Genomic DNA, 22,868 nt, shown 5'->3' with positions numbered 1-22,868 from the left:
GTCGTCACTCTCGAAGCACTCGGTAATCTCCAGCGTCCAGTAGGTCAGCGATATGGACTGCACACACTGACCCGGCCACGTGAGCACCCACACATTGCGCACAATCTTCAGATAGCTGTAGAAGGCCTCCTCCTTCTTCATGTCGATCTCCAGCTCCAGCAGCCACTTCTCGACTTGACCGCGCGCCTTGGACGTTGAGATGACATCCACCAGGACCACCTCCTCACGCTCCGAGGAGCGCATGTCCGTCACATCCAATTCCTCGGTGAAGTTCAGCGTGGCAATGCCCTCGAATCACTTCTTCAGATGCGGCTGGACGCGCGTCGGGTCCTTCGTCTACGAGAGTATTTCCAGCAGCTCGTCGTTGGACAGGAAGAAGAAACGCGGGAAACGCATGAGGATCAGTGGCGTAGCTACGTACGTGCAAGACGGTGCGGCGCACCGAGGCCAACAAGCTCAGGGGTCCAGACTCTGACCGGAAAATCACCAAAAAATCTCTCACTCCATTGAATTTTATGAACAATAATTTTAACGAGGCCCAATTAATGCACCTATACACAAAAATAATAAAAAAAAAAACATAAATAAAACGAGAAGTAACGTGTGAGTCGCTTCTGGGGACGCGACTCTACTTATACCCGTACTCAGTCAGTATATACATTTTTGATCTTATGATTTTTTAGAATTTTAAAATTTAAAAAAAAATTGTACACCTTACATTTTTTTACTACATCTGTTATCTACATCTACAGTGTATATTTTACATCTAAAATGTAGATTATAGATGTACCATCCATATTCTACATCTCCTCCGCTAGGGGTTGTTCGCGCACTGAACGCGCCAGAGTGGGCGAGAGAGAAACAGAATGAGTAGCGTGTCTCTGGCAGGGGGAGGCAGAGGAAGAAACAGAAAATTAATTTCTTCATTTTGGCTATAATTTTGATCCGATCTGATTCAGATTCGGCAGTCTGGTAGATATGGGTATTCTCTACGATACTGCGTATCGTATCTTTAAAATTGTGCCTGCCACAGATTTTCGTCCTTTGTGGGGGCGGGGCGAAATTTTGAAATACACTTTTAACAGTGTGATATTACATGAGTCTGGAAACAAAATTTGGCTGCTCTAGCTCTTATAGTCTCTGAGATCTAGGTGCTCATCAAGACGGACGGACGGACAGACGGACATGGCTATATCGACTCGGCTATTGATGCTGATCAAGAATATATATACTTTATGGGGTCGGAAACGTTTCCTTTTCTGCGTTGCACACATCCAAAAATACAATATACCCCTTAACTCTTTTTTGAGTACGGGTATACAAAAATAATCTCAGAAAAAGTCGGTTTTATTCGAAGTGTAAATAAAAAGTTTAATTTTGGTGAGTATTGTAATTTTGCGAAGTGTAAGGCAAGAAGCTTGTAATTTTGTTAAATGTATAATAAAGATTTTTGAACACATACATTTTTAAATAAAGAATTCGATTTACCTCATGACCTAATAGCAATATTATTAATCCATAAAGCGCACACAAAACCCTCGGTTTGAAATTTAAGAAAATGTCTGACATGGCTTATACCAGATGGTTTGTGCGTTCTGAACGAAGCAATGAAATTGTATTCCCTCTTTTCGGGTCTTATTCTTACTCACACATATGTAATCACAGCGAACCCTGCAGTACCAGAAGTGAGCGATGACAAATGTCAACTACGCGTCATTCAGGATTTTGTCTCTGCCGCTGCAACAGAGGAGTAGAATATGACGTCGACGTCGCGATCGACGCGTCGGTCAGACCAAACTCTTTTTTTTTCTTTGTTTCTTTCTTTTACGACGCGTGCCGTAACAGAATTCGGTTTTGCCGTCGGCGTCGACAACGTTGTTAGAATTGTGCGGTGAAAAGTGAGACGCAGGTTTTGTTTATTTTGGGAAAATTATTATCAGGTAAGTGCAGTGTTTCATTTAATTAAAAATAGTCTATTGTGCGTTGTAAAAAATGAAGAAAATGTGATATTGCGAAATTAAATGCGTTTTGGACGAAATTTTTCATTTCCAACAACGAAAACAGAAAAAAAACGAGTCTTGAGTCGAACAGGTACATATCTAAGCGGGTGTTTTGTTTTTTGCGCAAATGCACTGCTGATCTACTGAGAGCATTGTTAACATATTGAAATATATTTTAATTAACCCATCTTATTTTAAAGGCGATTCAGTTGAAGTGCCCGGAATGACCACGACGGCCTTACGAACATGAGCAAATCAAAAAAACTAAAAAGGTTCTGTGGAAAAAAGAACACACAGCACAAAAATGTGAATATGCATACAATTTTATAAGAAAGCAATAAATAAAAGAAATTTAATATTTTAAAACAGAATTTACCCATGCCTTTTTCATCAAAATATCAAAATTTTTTACTTAAATACATCACTTATTAGGGCCTTACTTTTTAAGGGAAATTCATCGCTTATTAAGGCCTTACTTTTCAAGGGAAATTCATCACTTATTAAGGCCTTACTTTTTAAAGGAAATTCATCGCTTATTAAGGCCTGACTTTCGGCTAATTCTCGCTTACTATGTCATCGATTATGCTCCTAGGACATCCCTGTGTTAAAGTAAACAGCCCATCGTATGGCAGGTCATCGCTTATGTCATCGAGCTGCATGACGTTGCCATCGATGTGTGGTTGCTTACACATCGCTTACCCGTACTGCAGGGAAGTTTGTTGTTGTATATATGTATGTATGGGACCGAGAGGTCCCGGGATCGTCGTGAATAGTGGCCGCAAATTATTTGCGATTCCATATTTCTTATGCACGTCGATCGCATCGCTTACGGAGAAATCCCCAAGAGGATGGAGGATAATAATAAAAAAAAAGGTTTCAATATAACGTATATTCAACTCCATCAACGCCTTAATTGCTTCCTATTTCTCTGCCAACTTCGAGCCTGGAACTGGAATAACCAGGAAGTTTTAGATAAAATTCCTGAAATTCGTAATGTTGAGTCCTTTGATATAACTGTTGAGGACATTTTGACAGACAAAATCAGACAAAATCTCCTAATCTAAAAATCTAAAAAATAAAGCTCTGAGAATTTTTTATTACATGTGTTCATTTATATTATTCAAATCGTTCATAAAATATTTTTTACATTTGCCAACTGTTTTCGCCACTGTTAATACACACAATCACTAACCATACAACATATAGATGTGCCAGTTCATACATGTGTCATATGGTTAGTGACACAATATAAACAAATAACAACTTTAAAACCAAACTCGACCTATTCTGGGCCGGATCAACCATCAACCGGGCCCTGGGAAACCATCAATCTGGGGTCCCTTCTTTTTTCATTCGAAACTTATAAATTTCATGTTTGATTATTTATTATGTTTCTCAGTGGATATTATTTTTTCATTATTATATTCATTATTTGGAGTTTTGTTTTGAAAAAAAATTGTTTCTGTTAGCCCTCGGCACAGTATACATATATTTTGGAGTGTACACGTACACAACACATGCATGCTTGCTGCCAGTCGGCTCGTGTGACGTGAATAGGTCCAGGGCCGGATTAGCAGTTGCCTGGAAATAACAGAAAAATGTTGTTGAAAAAACAAAACTCCAAATAATGAATAAAATATATAATAGCCACTGAGAAAAATACAAAATAAAGGAGGGCCCCAGATTGATGGTTGCCCAGGGCCCGGTTGAGGGTTGATCCGGCCCTGAATAGGTCGCTACATCACATCAGCCCTCAAAACAAAACGAATTCAAGCGGCCAACAATTGTAGAGCCCACACACAAGCACAGTATGTGTGAATACATGGCACACACACATTTACGTAACCTGGAAACGAAACTCAAAACAAACTCAAAACTGTTTTGGAAAATAAGAATTGATACAAAATTTTGTCGTGTCTGTTTACACACATACATTTGCAATTCTCAGCTTGCTTTCGCATCTCGTCATGAATCGAACATGTCGAAAAAATGCCGAACGTCTCAGGCCCACGACCCGAACGTCTCAGCACCACAGCCGAATGGTCCGAATGGTATTCGTTAATCTTTGCATTATTAAATATTTGGGTCCGAAAGAGAAATCCATTGTAGTTGAGATGTTTTTAAATTTATAAATGTCTGGTGGATCAAGTGGCTGTCCCATTGTAGGTCGCTTTGTGTGGGCTTTGGGCACTACTTTCTTATATTAAGGTATTTCTCTGAAATCTCTTTTCCACACCACCTAGAGGTAGAGATTGTGGCGCGTTTTTTTTAAAGTGGTGTCCCCAAGAGGCCTAATCCACTGCTCCACCGTGAAAATGCTACTGCACTGCCGCCTGAAAAATAAATTCATAATATATTTATAGATATGTTTATATATACACAAATTATTTACCTGCTAATGTGTCGCGGGCTTGCTTCGGCGGGTCAGTGCAACCAACATGGCCGCAAATCTGGACATAATGGGGATGGCAAACGGATGATTTGCTTATTTTAAATATTTAATATGTGTGTGTGTATATTATAGGAAAAGGTAGTTTTTATAAAAAACCTAAATAACATGATTTTGATTTTGTTTGTTTTGTGTGTATGTATGTATATGTGTGTGCATGTGTAACTGTGTGACTTACAAACTATGACTAGGTGTAGGGGGTCTTATTTACAGGGGTGTGTTGGGAAGAAAAGGTTAAAGGAGGTAAGTAAACAATGAAAATGTGATTATTTAATTAATTATTTAATTAAGCTGTGTTGAATCTTAAGTTAGTTGGATCCAGTTGATTCCTTCGTCTGTGATAGTAAATCAAATTGTCATTATTATCATATATTATGCCTAGTTCTGTGAGTATTCTAATATATTTAATTGTTAATAGTTGTTAATGATGAATTATTAAGTGGTGGCTTTAGTTGTATTGATAGTTATTTAGATGTATTTCATTTTGAGTCGATAACCTATGCTCTGCTATGAGCTTGGCTTGTGTGTATTTAAAAATTGCTGTAGTTTAGCTCTCTTATGCAGAGTGCAGCGAGGTTACGTTTTGAAATACAGTTTAGTGTGCTCATATTGAGGAGGCGAGCGAAGATGAGGACACGCTGGATATCTGTATTAGGAAGTCGAATATGACTGATTGCTTTAAACTACGAAGATCCTCTCCCTTAAGGGAAGAAAACTCCGAGTATTTTGCTGTCACTGACATCATTATTGCGATAATTTCATTTTGATTTATTATTATTAAATAATGATGCAAATGTTTGATTATTTTTAATAATTGATTGACATTCTGATTTGCTCAATTCATGATTTGGTATTGCGTTTTGGCCACCCCCATTATTGTTTATTTTCAGAGTTCTAAGTTCCTGGAGTTTCATAAGCGTTGTCTGCCGAATCGGATCCCTATGGCGGGGCCCGCCACCGCTGGCCGCGGACACGCCGGCCCGATAAACCCACCCACCACCCAGCGAGCAGGGTGCAACAGTAGATGGACGCCAGGCGGCGGGGGGCGGGGGGGAAGGCACCACTAATTAAGGGGAGGGCAGGGGGGGGGGGGGCCGCGGGGGACAGCAGTAAGAGGGGCCGGTGGGCGGGCACTCAGGGCGACCAATTTGAGTGTTCACTGTTCAGTTGTCACTCAGTCACTGTTCAGTTGTTCACTCAGTTGTTCACTTGTTCAGTTGTTCACTCGTTGTCACTACCACTCAGTGTCACTGTCAGTGTCACCAGTTGTTCACTGTTCAGTTGCCACCAGTGTTCACTGTAGTGTTCACCACTGCAGGTCCGTTGACCACGCAGTGTCGTCACTCAGTCAGTTGTCCGTCACCACTTGTCAGTTGTGTTCGATCTGACACAAGACATTATTCCATAGCAGTATTGCGAGGGGGGAGCGATGTTGTGGTCGCTAGGTAGGCACTGCACGCACACAAGGTTCCAGCCCAGACACCAAGCCATAGGCGTAGGGCCCCAGCCACGGAGCCGCGACGAGCCGCGAGGGATCCCATGGCCTGTTTTTCAGCTAGTCAGTTAGCGCAATGCATTGCAGATGTTAATTGGGTTTGGCGCCAAATGCTCATCGCTTAAACGGTTGTCTGTTCGAGGTTTTGTGGGGGCCTTCACGGGGCGTTCTGCGGGCTCGGGTTGTTGATTATATCCTAGTGCCGTCTGGGCTTTTTGGCCGGGGCGTGTGGGGCATTGGTCGCCACCTGGCCCGTGTGCGTGGCCCGGCGCGGGGGCGGGGTCCCGACCCCCCCGGCCCGGGGGAGGCGTCGATGGGGGGGCGCCGGGGGCCCGACGGGGCCGGAGTGGCGCACCACGGGGGGCGGGGGTGCCGGGGGCGGGTGGGGTCGCACACCGGGGGGGGGGGGGGGGGGGGGGCGGTGCGGGGGGGGGGGCCCCGGCTGTCCAGGGTATGCCGGGCGCAACGTGTTTACAGCGCGTTGGCCGTTAGGGGGGGCGCACGGTTGGAAGGGTGCGTGGCCACTTGTTTGGGCGTTGGGGGTTAGGAGCGGATACCGCCGCCCCACCCTGGTATTGGAGTGCCGGTGCTCCTTCTCGTAACATTGAATTTCTTCGGAAATGTTACTCTTTGATTTTCTCATTTTTTAAAATGGAAATTGGTGTGTTTTATGTTGGTTCGTTGGTGTGGGGTCCGGGCTTATGTTCGGGCGGTGCTCTTGGCGTTCGGTACCGTTCGTCGTTAGTTGGGGGCAATTGTTTGGGTGTAGGGTTTGGGGGGGGGGGGCGGCGGGGGGGTGGCCCGGCGCGGGGGGGGGGGGGGGTGTGCGGGGGTGGCCGCCGCCAGGGGGGTGGGCGGCCGGGGTTGGGGGTTGCCAAATAAGGTGGGCTAGCCTCCGCGTAAACCAAGGGCTTTTTTTTGTTTTTTTCATTTCACCCTTTTTCAGCACCTCAGTCAGCCTCTAGTCCGGGTTGTTTTCCAGTAGCTCCACAGGTTGTTTTTTGTTTTTTTCTCGTGTTTTTTTTTTTTTTTCTTTCTCTTTTTGTTTGTTTGTTTTGGGGGGGGGTGTCTCTCAGTGTGGTGTGGCCCGGGCGTGGGGGGCGGGCGCGGGCCGGCGGGCGTGCACTGGGACCGGCTGGCGCGCCGGGCGCGGCGGCGCGCGGGGCGCGGCGGGGGCGGGGCGGGGGCCGGCGGTTGGGGGTTGTTTGTTTTTGGTGCCGGGTTTTGCTTGTTGTGTGCCTGTGGTGGGGCGGGGGGGGCTGTTTGCTTGGTTGCAACGTTTGTTTTAATTCCTGCCCATTATTTTTTTGTTTTTATTTTATGTGTATCTGCAGAGCTGGATAAATCAACTAGAAGCTTTGCTGCGACATTTTAATTGCAATAACAACAACAAAATAATAGATACCATAGGTAGCATTGTGTGCGCGGTTTTGTTGTTTCCTTTCTCCCTTATTGGGTCCCATCCCCCCTATATGGGCCCACACTCCCGGGGTCCTCACCCCAGTGGGCCCAGCACCACCGGGACCCATTCACTGTGGGGCGGTGGGGGCCCGCCCGGACTGGGGGGGGGTTGGGGGGGGGGGGGGGGCGGGCACCACCCCGCGCAGCCGGGATAGCTTTTGGGATTAGCTGTGTGCTGCCCCTTGTAGTTAACTCATTTAATATCTTCGGACGGACTATCAGTCTTTTTTATTGGGTATTGCCCTGGATCATGTTCATTCAAACATTTTACTCATCTGTATGATAGTTTGCAATTGCTTGCAATGCGTGAAAATCTTTGACAATTGAGGCATTGGACGATTGAATTTCTATGTGGTTTTAGGGTTTCTGCTGCAATGCGGCAGTTTATGGTTTTTCATGGTTTTTTCCTATTTGCACTAGCCAGAATTTTTCTTTGAAAGGTTTAATGTTTTCAATTTTTAAATCTGGCAAGCTTTCATTTAGTGCCCCCTTTACTTCCTCTATATCATATGTGCTTAATTGTATTGTTTTAATAAGACATGTGTATGGCTTCAGTTCGTTTGGTGTTTGTGAAAAGTATTTAATTTGTTGGTTATCTAAGATTTCTTTAACTTTAATAAATGATGTTAAATTTGTAGACTTTTTCTTTTTTTTCTTGTATGTCAACCAATGCTTGCTCTAGCTGGGCATTTCGGTTTTTTACCCATTCTAGTTCTTGGAGAATTCGGTTTAGGTCTTTAATTTTGACCACTTGGGTGGCATCGTTGACTTCAGGGGCCTGAGGTAGGTCCTGGTGCTGTGCATGAGCCATATCAATTTTCCCGTCGCCATCCTCCATTTTGGTTTTGGCTATATTGCTGTTTGTGTTGTTGTTGATGTTCTGCTGCTGTTGTTGTTTTTGATGAAGTTGTTGTTCTGTTTTCGATATGTAGTGGCCGTTATTTCGCCCTTTTTATACCCGTACTCAAAAAAGAGTTAAGGGGTATATTAGATTTGTGGTAAAAGTGGATGTGTGTAACGCAGAGAAGGAAAATTTTCCGACCCCATAAAGTATATATATTCTTGATCAGCATCAATAGCCGAGTCGATATAGCCATGTCTGTCTGTCCGTCTGTCTGTCTGTCTGTCTGTCTGTCTGTCTCGATGAGCGCCTAGATCTCAGAGACTGTAAGAGCTAGGGCAACCAAATTTGGTTTCCAGACTCATGTGATATCCCACTGTTACAAGTGTATTTCAAAATTTCGCCCCGCCCCCTTCCCCTCCCACAAAAGACGAAAATCTGTGGCAGGCACAATTTTAAAGATTCGATAAAACAAAAAACGCAGTATCGTAGAAAATGACCATATTTACCAGATTGCCGAATCTGAATCAGATCGGATCATAATTATAGCCAGAATGAAGAAATGAATTTTCATTTGCTTCCTCTCCCCCTCCCGCCAACAACAACACAACTCATTTTCCTTCTCGCTCGCACACTCTGCCGCGTTCAGTGCGCGAGCAACCCCTAGCGGAGAAGATGTAGAATCTGAATGGTACATCTATAATCTACATGTTAGATGTAAAATATACATTGTAGATGTAGATAACAGATGTAGCAAAAAAATTTAAAATGTAAATTTTTTTTTTTAATTCTAAAATTCTAAAAAATCATATGTTAAAAAATGTAAATACTGACTGAGTACGGGTATAAGTAGAGTCGCGTCTTTAGAAGCGACTCACACGTTCCTTCTCGTTGTTTTTATTAATGCTGTTAATTGTCTGGTATTGGATAGCCACGTCACTGGTCGTATTATTTTGCTGCTGCTCGCTGTTTTTTTTTTTTGTATTTTTTTATTATGATGCGCCTCTTGATGCAATACTGTCCATCATTATTGGTTTTGTTTTGTAAGTTGAAAATTTCGGCTCGGGACTTATCCCTTACCGATCCCTTTGGGCTGTGCTCCAGTCTTGAGAAAGACCCTGAGTTCCGTTGGCCGTTTATACTCGTATCATTAATGTTTTCGTATTTTGTTCCACTTTTATATTTGGTTTTTGATTTTATTCTCCACATACAGTTTTCAGTTTATTTTTTTATTTTTTTAGAACTAAATTTCTCGAATTTCTCTTGATTTTTCTCCTTGATTTTTCGTCCAATGCGATCATTCTCCTTGATTATTCGTCCAATGAAATTTTTAAAAAGATGCTGATGAAAATAATAAAACAACACCTTGAAACAAACAAAATATTAAAAAATGATCAATTGGGCTTTCGTGAAAAATAATAATAAATCAAAATACTGAAATCAAACAAGCAACAACAATCCGATATCTTGGCGTCATTTATGATGAAAAGTTAAACTTTTAAAAACATACAGATAGCACTACGGCCAAAGCAAAAAAACAGATGACGATGATAGGAAGATACTTTGGACAATTCAATAGCACGGAAAACTATCAAAGGTTCACAAAGATAGGAACAATAATCTATGAAAAACTCATACAGCCCATTCTCACATACGGCCATGTGACATGGTTTAACTTATTATCCATACAAATGGAAAAGATTCGAATCTATGAGAGAAAAATTGTATGACGTCACCCCATTCCCGGTGAGATGTTAGATAAAAAAATAACAAATATAGCCTTCGAAATCACAAACAAATTCATATTCACGAATAGAGACAGCAATAATCCCTTAATATTTAAGAAAATATCACAATTGGAGCCACCCCCTAAAAATCCATCATATCTATTAACAATTAAATACATTAAAATACTCACAGAACTAGGCATGATATATGATAATAATGACAATTTGATTTACTATCACAGACGAAGGAATCAACTGGATCCAAATAACTTAAGATACAACCACTAACCATACAGTATATAGATGTACCAGATACAACAAAAGGGGCGCAAGCTGAGTGTTCTGTCCCGGCTCCCAGCGCTTCGGCTCTGTGAGGCTGAGACACTCGGGTCGGGAGCTGGGCCGTTCGGCATGTATGACTCATGTCGGGAAGCGAAAGCAAGCTGAGAATTGCAAATGTATGTGTGTAAACAGACACAACAAAATATTGTATCAATTCTTATTTTCCGAAACCGTTTTGAGTTTGTTTTGAGTTTCGTTTCCAGGTTACGTAAATGTGTGTGTGCCATGTATTCACACATACTGTGCTTGTGTGTGGGCTCTACAATTGTTGGCCGCTTGAATTGGTTTTTCGTTTTTTTTTGAGGGCTGATGTGATGTAGCGACCTATTCAGGGCCGGATCAACCCTCAACCGGGCCCTGGGCAACCATCAATCTGGGGCCCTCCTTTATTTTGTATTTTTCTCAGTGGCTATTATATATTTTATTCATTATTTGGAGCTTTGTTTTTTCAACAAAATTTTTGTGTTATTTCTAGGAGGGCCCTAGGCAACTGGTATGCCGAGGAGGAGCACCAAACCACCAGGATGGCTGCCTGAACCTTAACTAAGTGTTGCCAAAGAGGGGGGAACGTGAATTTTTTTTTATTTTTCCCCAAACCAAAACCATCCTGAATAGTTTTTTTTTTTTTGGTATAAAAAAAACCGTCCTGTAATGACAAAGCGAAATAGGATTTGACAAGTGCTTTTTTTTGGTGCAACGACGTGTTTCATTTTGATTATTCTGATTTTTTATCAAATTTAAAAAAAAATATGAAGCACATATATATCCATCCTGAGGCGAACGACGATGAGGGCATGATAATACATGTCATGCCCTCATCGGTGCCCAAGAAGAGGGTAAACAAGATTTTGACCTTTGAGGTATACCCTGGAGCAAAGAAACAAAATTGGTCGGAAATAAACATTTTCAATTTCTTCTTGGAAAGGTATGTACATAAATATCGTTCTCTTTCGTAGTGACCAGGACGTGTTTTTGTTTTTACGCTCCTCATTTTCCTTTTGTTTAGGCAACTGCTAATCCGGCCTTGGACCTATTCCCTATTCTTCGCCTTATGAAGAAATAGTGTAATGCAATAGTGTGACCGTAGTGAAGGCCAGGAGCAGTAGACTGGCTGCTGTTCAGCCTGATTAGCAAGAAGGAAGTGCGGCCGCCCATCGCAATAGATCCCAAGACCGACTCAGGATGGCTGAACCGCATCAGAGGGTTGCCCCATCGAGAATCCACTTTAAGGTCGGATAATAAGTGGAAGTACTAGGGCGTGTGTCCAATCCAATACGCGATCCACCAGGTGCTCGAACTTTGTCTTGATTTTGTTATTTTGGTATTGGTTTGAACTACAATAGATTGGCATTTTTATGCTAATAAACTGCCCCCAATGTACGAAATATGCAGTGTACAGAGCATAGCACTCACATAGTACACAAGCCATGTAGCATGTACAGCATATGTAGCATATGCTGTATATATACTTATATGTACTACTTATACTTCTTTTTATTATTTTCTTTTCAGATATGGATCCAAACAGGAAGAAGGGACAAGGCGCTATGGGAGCCCGAGATTTTCGGCGCGCCTTTATGCAGAGTGTGTCAACTAGAATGGAGCTGTCACGAGCGCACGCCATGCAGCAGGAGTTGCTCCTGGCCATGATGCCTGGACGTGGAGGACGTAGAGGAGAGATGTTACTGTTTTTCTCTGCTTGACAAAGGCTCTGGATGTTATTATGTTTACATTTCTGAAAATTTGAAAAGAACAAAATGTTACACAATAAATTTGAGCGATATAATATTAATTTAACACATATTTCTATCTTGGACGACATAAATGCACCTTCGCGAAATTTACTCCGTTTCTAAAAAAATCCATTTTAGATAATATCTGATATGTTTTATTTCATATTAGTATTTCATATATTCTTTTGTCTTTTAGCGATAATATATTGCCTCTATAATTTGATTTTAGCCGTTTTATCACTGTTTTGGGGGTGAATAAAAACTCTTCTTTTCTTCAATTATATTTTCCATCTGAATTCATGTTCCTTCATGTTCTTCCTTTGTAAGAGTTACAAATGAACCTTAACTAAGATGTTGCCAAAGAGTGGTGAATTTGCGCTCTTAGGCCTAAACAATCACAATATTAGAAAAAATTTGAATGCGTTTCTATTATTTTTTCCCAAGACAAAAACCATCCTGAAAATAGTCTGACCAAAGTGAAAAGTATTTTTTTTTTTTGGTATAAAAAAAACCGTCCTGTAATGACAAAGCGAAATAGGATTTGACAAGTGCTTTTTTTTGGTGCAACGACGTGTTTCATTTTGATTATTCTGATTTTTTATCAAATTTTAAAAAAAATATGAAGCACATATATATCCATCCTGAGGCGAACGACGATGAGGGCATGATAATACATGTCATGCCCTCATCGGTGCCCAAGAAGAGGGTAAACAAGATTTTGACCTTTGAGGTATACCCTGGAGCAAAGAAACAAAATTGGTCGGAAATAAACATTTTCAATTTCTTCTTGGAAAGGTATGTACATAAATATCGTTCTCTTTCGTAGTGACCAGGACGTGTTTTTGTTTTTACGCTCCTCATTTTCCTTTTGTTTAGGCAACTGCTAATCCGGCCTTGGACCTATTCCCTATTCTTCGCCTTATGAAGAAATAGTGTAATGCAATAGTGTGACCGTAGTGAAGGCCAGGAGCAGTAGACTGGCTGCTGTTCAGCCTGATTAGCAAGAAGGAAGTGCGGCCGCCCATCGCAATAGATCCCAAGACCGACTCAGGATGGCTGAACCGCATCAGAGGGTTGCCCCATCGAGAATCCACTTTAAGGTCGGATAATAAGTGGAAGTACTAGGGCGTGTGTCCAATCCAATACGCGATCCACCAGGTGCTCGAACTTTGTCTTGATTTTGTTATTTTGGTATTGGTTTGAACTACAATAGATTGGCATTTTTATGCTAATAAACTGCCCCCAATGTACGAAATATGCAGTGTACAGAGCATAGCACTCACATAGTACACAAGCCATGTAGCATGTACAGCATATGTAGCATATGCTGTATATATACTTATATGTACTACTTATACTTCTTTTTATTATTTTCTTTTCAGATATGGATCCAAACAGGAAGAAGGGACAAGGCGCTATGGGAGCCCGAGATTTTCGGCGCGCCTTTATGCAGAGTGTGTCAACTAGAATGGAGCTGTCACGGGCGCACGCCATGCAGCAGGAGTTGCTCCTGGCCATGATGCCTGGACGTGGAGGACGTAGAGGAGAGATGTTACTGTTTTTCTCTGCTTGACAAAGGCTCTGGATGTTATTATGTTTACATTTCTGAAAATTTGAAAAGAACAAAATGTTACACAATAAATTTGAGCGATATAATATTAATTTAACACATATTTCTATCTTGGACGACATAAATGCACCTTCGCGAAATTTACTCCGTTTCTAAAAAAATCCATTTTAGATAATATCTGATATGTTTTATTTCATATTAGTATTTCATATATTCTTTTGTCTTTTAGCGATAATATATTGCCTCTATAATTTGATTTTAGCCATTTTATCACTGTTTTGGGGGTGAATAAAAACTATTCTTTTCTTCATTTATATTTTCCATCTGAATTCATGTTCCATCATGATGTTCCTTTGTAAGAGTTACAAATGAACCTTAACTAAGATGTTGCCAAAGAGTGGTGAATTTGCGCTCTTAGGCCTAAACAATCACAATATTAGAAAAAATTTGAATGCGTTTCTATTATTTTTTCCCAAGACAAAAACCATCCTGAAAATAGTCTGACCAAAGTGAAAAGTATTTTTTTTTTTTTGGTATAAAAAAAAACCGTCCTGTAATGACAAAGCGAAATAGGATTTGACAAGTGCTTTTTTTTGCACGATGACAGCTGCATTTTCCATCTTGCAACGACGTGTTTCATTTTAATTATTGTGATTTTTTATCAAATAAAAAAAAAAAATATGAAGCATATATATATACATCCTGAGGCGAACGACGATGAGGGCATGATAATACATGTCGTGCCCTCATCGGTGCCAAAGAAGAGGGTAAATAAGATGTTGACCTTTGAGGTATACCCAGGAGCAAGGAAACAAAATTGGTCGGAAATAAAAATTTTCAATTTCTTCTTGGAAAGGTATGTACATAGTATGCATGGTGGTGGGCACATAATGTTGTGGGGATGCTTTATCCATTCGATTATTGGTCCCAATACTTTGGATATAGAAAAAAAGTGTGCCTCCCTATGTAAATATACTCGACAATATAATTCTGAGAGGAAATACCATTAAAGTGGTAGTTCGATCAGGATAATGACCCGAATCACTCCTAAATGCTGACCAACAAATGGTTCCTGGACAAAGAAGTTTTCCTGATGGATTGGCCTGATGGAATATCAGACCTTAATCCTAAGAAACGGTTTTTCAAAGCTTTAAGTCGGCCGTTTCTATTATTTTTTCCAGGCCCTAAAAATGAAAAAATTTATTTTTGCTACACTAATTTTTTTTAAATTATTATTTTGTAATGTTTTGATACATAGCTGTATAGACTATCAATCAAAATTATTAAACTTACAAAATAAAAATTTTGACTGAAGAAAATTTTGAAAAATGCGAAAAAAAATTGTCGTTTCTATTATTTTTTCCATCACTGTACTTGACATATAATATAATACAATTTTTATTGTCCCCAGCGGTCGTTATCAGAGGGAAGCACAACCACCGCTGAAGCGTGAATGCGAAGAGCAGCAGCAGCAACACCTGCAGCAGCAACAGCAACCGCCCACGCCTCAGCAGCAACAACAGCAGCAGCAGAGCCAGCACGGACCACGTCAACCCATCGGCGGCAATGGCCTCAACAGCAACATGGGAGGACGTCTGGGTGGAAATAACGGACCACAATCGCGACCAATGGGCAATAACAACAATGGCACCGGTGGTATGATGCGCAACAATGCCGGCGGCGGTGGCAACAACTTGCGCAACGGAGCCCCGCGTCTGGGCGGTGGGGGCTTCGGGCCACGCAACGACAACCGCAGCGGCGGTGGTACCAATCAGGCCTCGGCCTACGGCCAGCATGTGCCGAATGCAGCGCCCCCGGGCCACCATTTGACCGCGCAGCAGCAGCAGGCAGCCCATCAGCAGCAGCAGCTCCAATCGCAGCAACAGCAGCAGCCGAATCATGTGGGTCTGATCACTAACCATACAGTATATAGATGTGCCAGTTCATACAACAAAAGGGGCTCAAGCTGAGTGTTCTGTCCCGGCTCCCAGCGCTTCGGCTCTGTGAGGCTGAGACACTCGGGTCGGGAGCCAGGCCATTCGGGTCGGGAGCTGGGCCGTTCGGCATGTATGACTCATGTCGGGAAGCGAAAGCAAGCTGAGAATTGCAAATGTATGTGTGTAAACAGACACGACAAAATTTTGTATCAATTCTTATTTTCCGAAACCGTTTTGAGTTTGTTTTGAGTTTCGCTTCCAGGTTACGTAAATGTGTGTGTGCCATGTATTAACACATACTGTGCTTGTGTGTGGGCTCTACAATTGTTGGCCGCTTGAATTGGTTTTTCGTTTTGTTTTGAGGGCTGATGTGATGTAGCGACCTATTCAGGGCCGGATCAACCCTCAAACGGGCCGTACCATCAATCTGGGGCCCTCCATTTTTTCACGCCAGTTCCTTCTTTTTTCATTTGAAATAAAAACTTATAAATTTAATGTTTGCTTTATTAATTTGTATTTTTATCAGTGGCTATTATATTTTTTATTCATTATTTGGAGTTTTGTTTTTTCAAGGCATTGACGAAGCCCGTTCATAAAATATTTTTTCGTGTTTTTTTTGAAAAGCTGATGTTGCGGCGGCGCGCGGGCGCTTTCTTCCATTCTCTTTTAGGCTAGCCTTTGCCTCTGCTTCGGCTTCGTCCATGCAGACCCGACCCGCGAGCAGTCGAGCGACAGAACACACCAAGAAAATATGAAGTCTTACGACGGGAACAGGGCGGCCGGATTAGCAGTTGCCTAGGGCCCTCCTGAAAATAACAGAAAAATGTTGTTGAAAAAACAAAACTCCAAATAATGAATAAAAAAAAATAGCCACTGAGAAAAATACAAAATAAAGGAGGGCCCCAGATTGATGGTTGGCCCAACCCGGTTGAGGGTTGATTCGGCCCTGAATAGGTCGCTACATCACATCAGCCCTCAAAACAAAATGAAAAACCAATTCAAGCGGCCAACAATTGTAGAGCCCACACACAAGCACAGTATGTGTGAATACATGGCACACACACGTTTACGTAAACTGAAATCTCGAACAAAGTCGGTTTCGGCAGCTAAAAATTATTCTATGCATACAATCATATATTTTGGAGTAGAGTTGGGTAAGAGTGTTCACTTTACTGAACAAGTTCAGTTGCTCACTTTTAAGTGAGTGAACAACTCGCTCACTTTGCTCAGTTGCTCATTTGTTCACTCAGTTGTTCACTTGCTCACTCAGTTGTTCACTTGTTCAGTTGTTCACTCAGTTGTTCACTTGTTCAGTTGTTCACTCAGTTGTTCACTTGTTCAGTTGTTCAGTTGTTCAGTTGTTCAGTTGTTCCCTGTTCAGTGGTTCACTCAGTTCAATGCTTTGTTTTTCAAACATTTGTTAATTTTCCCCAGTTTATTTTTGTGGTTCATTCGAAATACATACAAATAGATGTACATATGTATGAATAAGTATGTTTAGCAAAACCCCCCCAAATATTAAAGAATAACAATACATAAAAGTAAGAATCCCTCTCTACGCAGCAAAATTGTCTAACTAATGTCATATGGCTAAAAGTAATTTTGTCTTGTGTGCAGCAAGTGCTTGAACAGGGAACAACTGAACAAGTGAGTCAACAGGGAACAACTGAACAAGTGAGTGAACAACTGAACAAGTGAACAACTGAGTGAGCAACTGAACAAGTGAACAACTGAGTGAACAACTGAACAAGTGAACAACTGAACAAAAATTGAGTGAGCATGTTCAGTTCACTCAGTGAAGTGAACAGCTCATTTTTGTTCACTCACTCATGAGCAACCCAACTCTATTTTGGAGTGTACACGTACACAACACATGCATGCTTGCTGCCAGTCGGCTCGTGTGACGTCATGAGCCCAACGCGGCCATTCCCAAAGCCAAAGATCTGGGAACGTACGCTGCAAACTCAGCTGCGCCCCTTTCGTTGTATGAACTGGCACATCTATATACTGTATGGTTAGTGTCCCAAGACCGACTCAGGATGGCTGAACCGCATCAGAGGGTTGCCCCATCGAGAATCCACTTTTAGGTCGGATAATAAGTGGAAGTACTAGGGCGTGTGTCCAATCCAATACGCGATCCACCAGGTGCTCGAACTTTGTCTTGATTTTGTTATTTTGGTATTGGTTTGAACTACAATAGATTGGCATTTTTATGCTAATAAACTGCCCCCAATGTACGAAATATGCAGTGTACAGAGCATAGCACACACATAGTACACAAGCCATGTAGCATGTACAGCATATGTAGCATATGCTGTATATATACTTATATGTACTACTTATACTTCTTTTTATTATTTTCTTTTCAGATATGGATCCAAACAGGAAGAAGGGACAAGGCGCTATGAGAGCCCGAGATTTTCGGCGCGCCTTTATGCAGAGTGTGTCAACTAGAATGGAGCTGTCACGGGCGCACGCCATGCAGCAGGAGTTGCTCCTGGCCATGATGCCTGGACGTGGAGGACGTGGAGGACGTAGAGGACGTGGCCATGGCCGAGGTCGTGGAGGACGCCGGGCCCCGTACGTGCCGCAGGAGCTGGTGCCGCAGAACCTGGTGCCGCAGAACCTGGTGCCGCAGGACCTGGTGCCGCAGAACCTGGTGCCGCAGGACCGCAGGAAGTCAATATCGTCAATCTGATCGATTTCGACGGCGAAGGAGAAATTGTGGTCGTGGAGAGCGACGGAGAGCAAAAATGACATAAAAATAAAAAAAAATATAAAACTAAACCTTGTATATTGTTTTAATTTATAATTTTTAAAATATAGCGCACAGTGTGTTATGTATATGTATATTTTTACCGTTACGGCATGTATGTACATATGCATTTTGCGAAAATATACTGAATACAACACTGAAAATATATATATATGGAAAATATACTGAAAAATGAAGAACACGGAATCGGGAAATATTATTATACAATTATTATTATTATTATTCAATTATTATTAATTCATTTCTAGCAATTTCAGGGTATTCGAGCGCTGGTAGCGGCGTCGTGCGTGGTTGCATTCCCGGCGTGCCTCGGCAATGCTCTCGTTCCACCAGAATACTGGTTGGTGGTGGCGCCCTTAATGCTTCCTCTGAGCCATGGTGGCGGCGCATGCTGCATCGATGTTTTCCATGACTTGGTTGGCCATGCACTCCGCATTTCCATACGTCACGAGGTTGGTCATCATTTCCAAAACAGCGCGGTGTTGAACCTATCCGCGCGGTAGCATTTCCACTAGGCGCGTCTGCTACGACCTAGCTACCTGCTCGCCAATGTTGCAAATAATTGCCAGTGCTGCCGTGCTCACCTTGGTTTATTAGCCAGTAAGCCAATTGAATTTGCAATTGGGTTTTAAAGGGCCGATTTGCGCCTACGCACCGTGCTGGCAACTCCGCCCCAACCATCTTGAGTCGGAGAGAAAAGAACCCTCCCCGGAACTTCATGACCGGCCAGATGTGTGTGTTTGGGGGACACAAGGAAATTTCCTCAACAAAGAAGGTTTTGCAGCCGTCCTCGGCGGTATCCTTGGCTTGCGACCTGGATTACGTGGGCCAGACAGTCGGTGCAAAGCGCTGGGGAGCTCGATCACAGGGTATGTGTTCCTTCAATCCACACTTATATGGTTAATTTAGGTCGAGTTTGGTTTTAAAGTTGTTATTTGTTTGCATTGTGTGTATTTACAGTGGAGACTCAGCCAAAAAGAGGTTGCAAAATTAACAAATATTTTATGAACGCTTTGAATAAAATAAATGAACTTATCTAGTAGAACATTTTCCAGAGCTTTAGCGAATCTAATTTTCAAGATAATTTTAGTTTAGGAGATATGACAGAGATAACATCCTTTATTTTTATATATTGTATTTATTTCCCACCCCCACCCCTCTGCCCATTCCTCAGTTATATTGCGGCAGGTCAGCACAGGTCGCTACATCACATCAGCCCTCAAAACAAAACGAAAAACCAATTCAAGCGGCCAAAAATTGTAGAGCCCACACACAAGCACAGTATGTGTGAATACATGGCACACACACGTTTACGTAAACTGAAATCTCGAACAAAGTCGGTTTCGGCAGCTAAAAATTATTCTATACATACAATCATATATTTTGGAGTGTACACGTACACAACACATGCATGCTTGCTGCCAGTCGGCTCCGACTCTAAACAAAACCGGCGCGGCTTGCAGAAAAATGAGTGTGACCAGATAGGCCGATGAGATGATGCCAACTCGTGGAAAAAGGATGGACGCAAAGTGCTCAAAATGAGCCATTTATAAATGGCTGACTTTGCGGGTAATTTTAAATTTACCTTAAAGTTTGTTCGCTCTAGAAAATATAAACAAATGAAAATAAAATGATATGTAATCCAACAATGATATGTAGCTTGGCAGGTCAATTTAAAAATAAAATATATATATTTATTTTGTGCTCAATAATTGAGCCGCGCCGCTCATTTAGCTCAACTGAACGGCGTCGTCGGCGGCCGGGGTCTTCTAGGTTTTTTTGGCGGGCGTTATTGAACATACGGAAAGCACGTGGCTTCACCTACAGTACAGTTCAACAGAAGGTTTTTCTCATTTTCCTTTTTTTTCGTTTTCTCAACGTAAGTAGTACCATATATATATATATATCATATTTTCCTTTCCAGATGTCCCTTCACCGTGGAGGTAGGGTGGCCGCACAAACACCCTAAGGGAAAGGCAGGATCGTAGGCAAGCCATCTGGGACAGAGCGTTCGCGATGATGATGGCCGCCCACCGTGGCGAAACGGGCGGCATGGCAGCCGACGGGCGCGCCTTGCTGGAGCGCCTGAGGCAGCATAATGTGCTGCCTGCCCAGCAGGCCCAGGCACCACTCCAATACAACGTAAGTAGCTACACACCACATTATATATTTACATAGCTTCAAGAAGGCCCCGGTACAACACGCGCAATATGTGCCGCAGGTGGCCCCGGTACAACACGCGCAATATGTGCCGCAGGAGGCCCCGGTACAACACGCGCAATATATGCCGGCAGGTGTTTAGCCCGATTTGACGCCTCTATATGTTGCTTGCAGAGGCCCCGGTACAACACGCGGCCTGGAGCAATAATAATACTTACATTTGTCCAATGGACAATGGACCAATAATACCACTACATTGTTACCAATACATTGTTATAATATATATATATAATAAATACATTATATAATTATTTTTGTGTTTGACAAATACGGCGTATCGCAGCCACAAAGCGAGCAGAAGACAACGAAAAAGGGATCAGGACTGCCCAAGGAGCCGAAGGGCTCGCGCAGAAACCTGGATGTGCTGTCGAAGATTCGCTTCTCTTACGAGGCTTATCCCCTCAGCTCCATATACTCCTCGCGGCAGGTGCTGCTCGTCTCGGAGATCGAGATACGCGACCGCCTGCGCTCCTCGGACATCAACAAGTTCCTGTATCATCCGATGTTCGCATCAGCAACATATCCCGCCGGCTCGACGAGAACATGGTGAAGGATGGGTCCAGCAGAATTCTATAAAATAAATTTATTTGAATAATTTTTCATTACGGTGCAATAATGCACACACACACACGTTTTACTTTAAACTAATATTAATATTAACTTAATACAAATTACCTCCTAACACGCAGCAATATTTGTAACACTTTTAGTTGCAACTGGAAAGAAAAAAGAAAACATTGGAATTTCAGACGATTTCATTTCAGTTTCGATTGCAGACAAAAAAAACACGCCGTTCACGGCGCCGTTCATGCAGACAAAAAAAACACAGAAAGGAACACGGCAGGAGAAAAAAAAATGATATGAAGAAGAGACACAAAGAGACAGAAGCGACGAGACGAGACAAATATATATATATATATACTTATATAATAATATATATGCTTTATATTATATATTTAGCAAAACATATATAATTTACGAAATTTACACACTATAACTTGTAAATAACACGTTTAATAACACGTATTAATATTAACTTAATACAAATAAATCAAATACAAATCAGAAATACCTTGTGCTGTGCAGAAATGTTTGTAGACAATACAAATACAAAAATACGCGGATCAGACGCGGCCAAAAAATTGAGAGACCAGACGTTCGAAAAGCACTGAGTTCACTGTTGAGTTCAAAAATTGAGCTAATTGAGCAGCTCAAATTGAGCACAAATATATATACATAATATATACTTTATATTTAAATTTACCTGCTAAGCTACATATATTGTTAGATTACAAACTAAGTTTGAAGTGTTTAGCAAAAGACACACACACATATTTACATAAATTTACGAAACCACTTAAATTTAAAATCACCCGCAATGTCAGCCATTTATGTGCACTCATAAATGCGCTCATTCTGAGTCCATTCATTTTCAACCGAGTTGGCATCACTGAGCGGTACCGATAACACACAGTCATCGTCACCTGGTTTTCTGGAAAAACAAACCAGGCTACATTGGACAAGAAACGTAATTTACAACCGTCGAAGTGGTTGTCAACATGTCGGTGGCGTCCAGGGTTTTTCCAACGATAGCAACACAGCAATTTGAATATCTATATATCGATATCCATACGTTTGTCGATAGCAATATATAGTCAGGCTGGCTGGTTTTTTCCTTTCAAATCATGTCGTAATTAACTAAAATTTAACTAAAACTCTCCAAAACATTATCAGAAAACGAAATTAAAAGTATTGGCCTTAGAATCAAATAATTTGACACCAAACTCAACATGTCGGTGGCGTCCAGGGTGACACTGGGCTTGGCGGTGACAATTTCCAGCGCCATCATAGGCTATGTACATTATAAACAATCCGAAGACCGGTAAGCAGGATAGACCAAATGCATTATTGTAAATGAATGACACTAAAATCAATGAATTGCTTTCCAGCCTCAAACTGCACGAGGGTGTTATACGCGACGTGGAGCAGCAGCAGAGGCGGAAACACGAAAACACCTATTCGCTGCAGCAACAAATTGACATGACAAAGCAACTGAAGAAGCAACTGGAGGCCTCTTCGCCGGCACAGTCTCAGTCGCAAGCACAGCCGGTGCAGGTGGATGTCGCACAGCAGCAACAGCCCAAGAGTCCTGCAACAAATCTAGAGGCCAATAAGGAGGCGCCACCAAGCCAGCGCACAGATGCAGTTTAAACTTTTCATTTATGTAGTCCACAAAATTGTTCAGCGACTAAGTACAAACAGTAAGAGAGAATCGGACCAACACCAGATGGTGCATTTGTTTGGTTTTTTGTTTTTG

The 22,868-nt window shown here is 42.0% G+C and overlaps 2 protein-coding genes across 2 annotated transcripts; both read left to right on the top strand.

Moving 5' to 3' along the window:
• The first annotated feature begins 17,598 nt into the window (after positions 1-17,598).
• LOC111077769 lies at positions 17,599-18,307 on the top strand. The gene is made up of 2 exons (XM_022372169.2): positions 17,599-17,700; positions 17,925-18,307. Exon 2 carries the CDS (start codon positions 17,927-17,929, stop codon positions 18,251-18,253), a length of 327 nt encoding a protein of 108 aa, XP_022227861.1. The 5' UTR covers positions 17,599-17,700; positions 17,925-17,926; the 3' UTR covers positions 18,254-18,307.
• Positions 18,308-22,049: 3,742 nt separating this feature from the next.
• LOC111077767 (protein PET117 homolog, mitochondrial) lies at positions 22,050-22,834 on the top strand. The gene is made up of 3 exons (XM_022372166.2): positions 22,050-22,218; positions 22,286-22,433; positions 22,501-22,834. Exons 2-3 carry the CDS (start codon positions 22,342-22,344, stop codon positions 22,760-22,762), a joined length of 354 nt encoding a protein of 117 aa, XP_022227858.2. The 5' UTR covers positions 22,050-22,218; positions 22,286-22,341; the 3' UTR covers positions 22,763-22,834.
• Positions 22,835-22,868: the final 34 nt, after the last annotated feature.

The sequence above is a fragment of the Drosophila obscura genome, unplaced genomic scaffold (assembly GCF_018151105.1).
Source record: "Drosophila obscura isolate BZ-5 IFL unplaced genomic scaffold, ASM1815110v1 contig_14, whole genome shotgun sequence".
Taxonomy (NCBI): domain Eukaryota; kingdom Metazoa; phylum Arthropoda; class Insecta; order Diptera; family Drosophilidae; genus Drosophila; species Drosophila obscura.
Note: the sequence above shows the minus strand (reverse complement) of the source record. Positions and strands in the feature narration are given on the sequence as shown.

Excerpts from the sequence above, each read along its gene's own strand:
- LOC111077769 (XM_022372169.2), top strand. The coding sequence starts at position 17,927 with ATGGATCCAAACAGGAAGAAGGGACAAGGCGCTATGAGAGCCCGAGAT.
- LOC111077767 (XM_022372166.2), top strand. The coding sequence starts at position 22,342 with ATGTCGGTGGCGTCCAGGGTGACACTGGGCTTGGCGGTGACAATTTCC. Across the intron at positions 22,434-22,500 it reads TATAAACAATCCGAAGACCG|CCTCAAACTGCACGAGGGTG; the intron begins GTAAGCAGGATA and ends ATTGCTTTCCAG.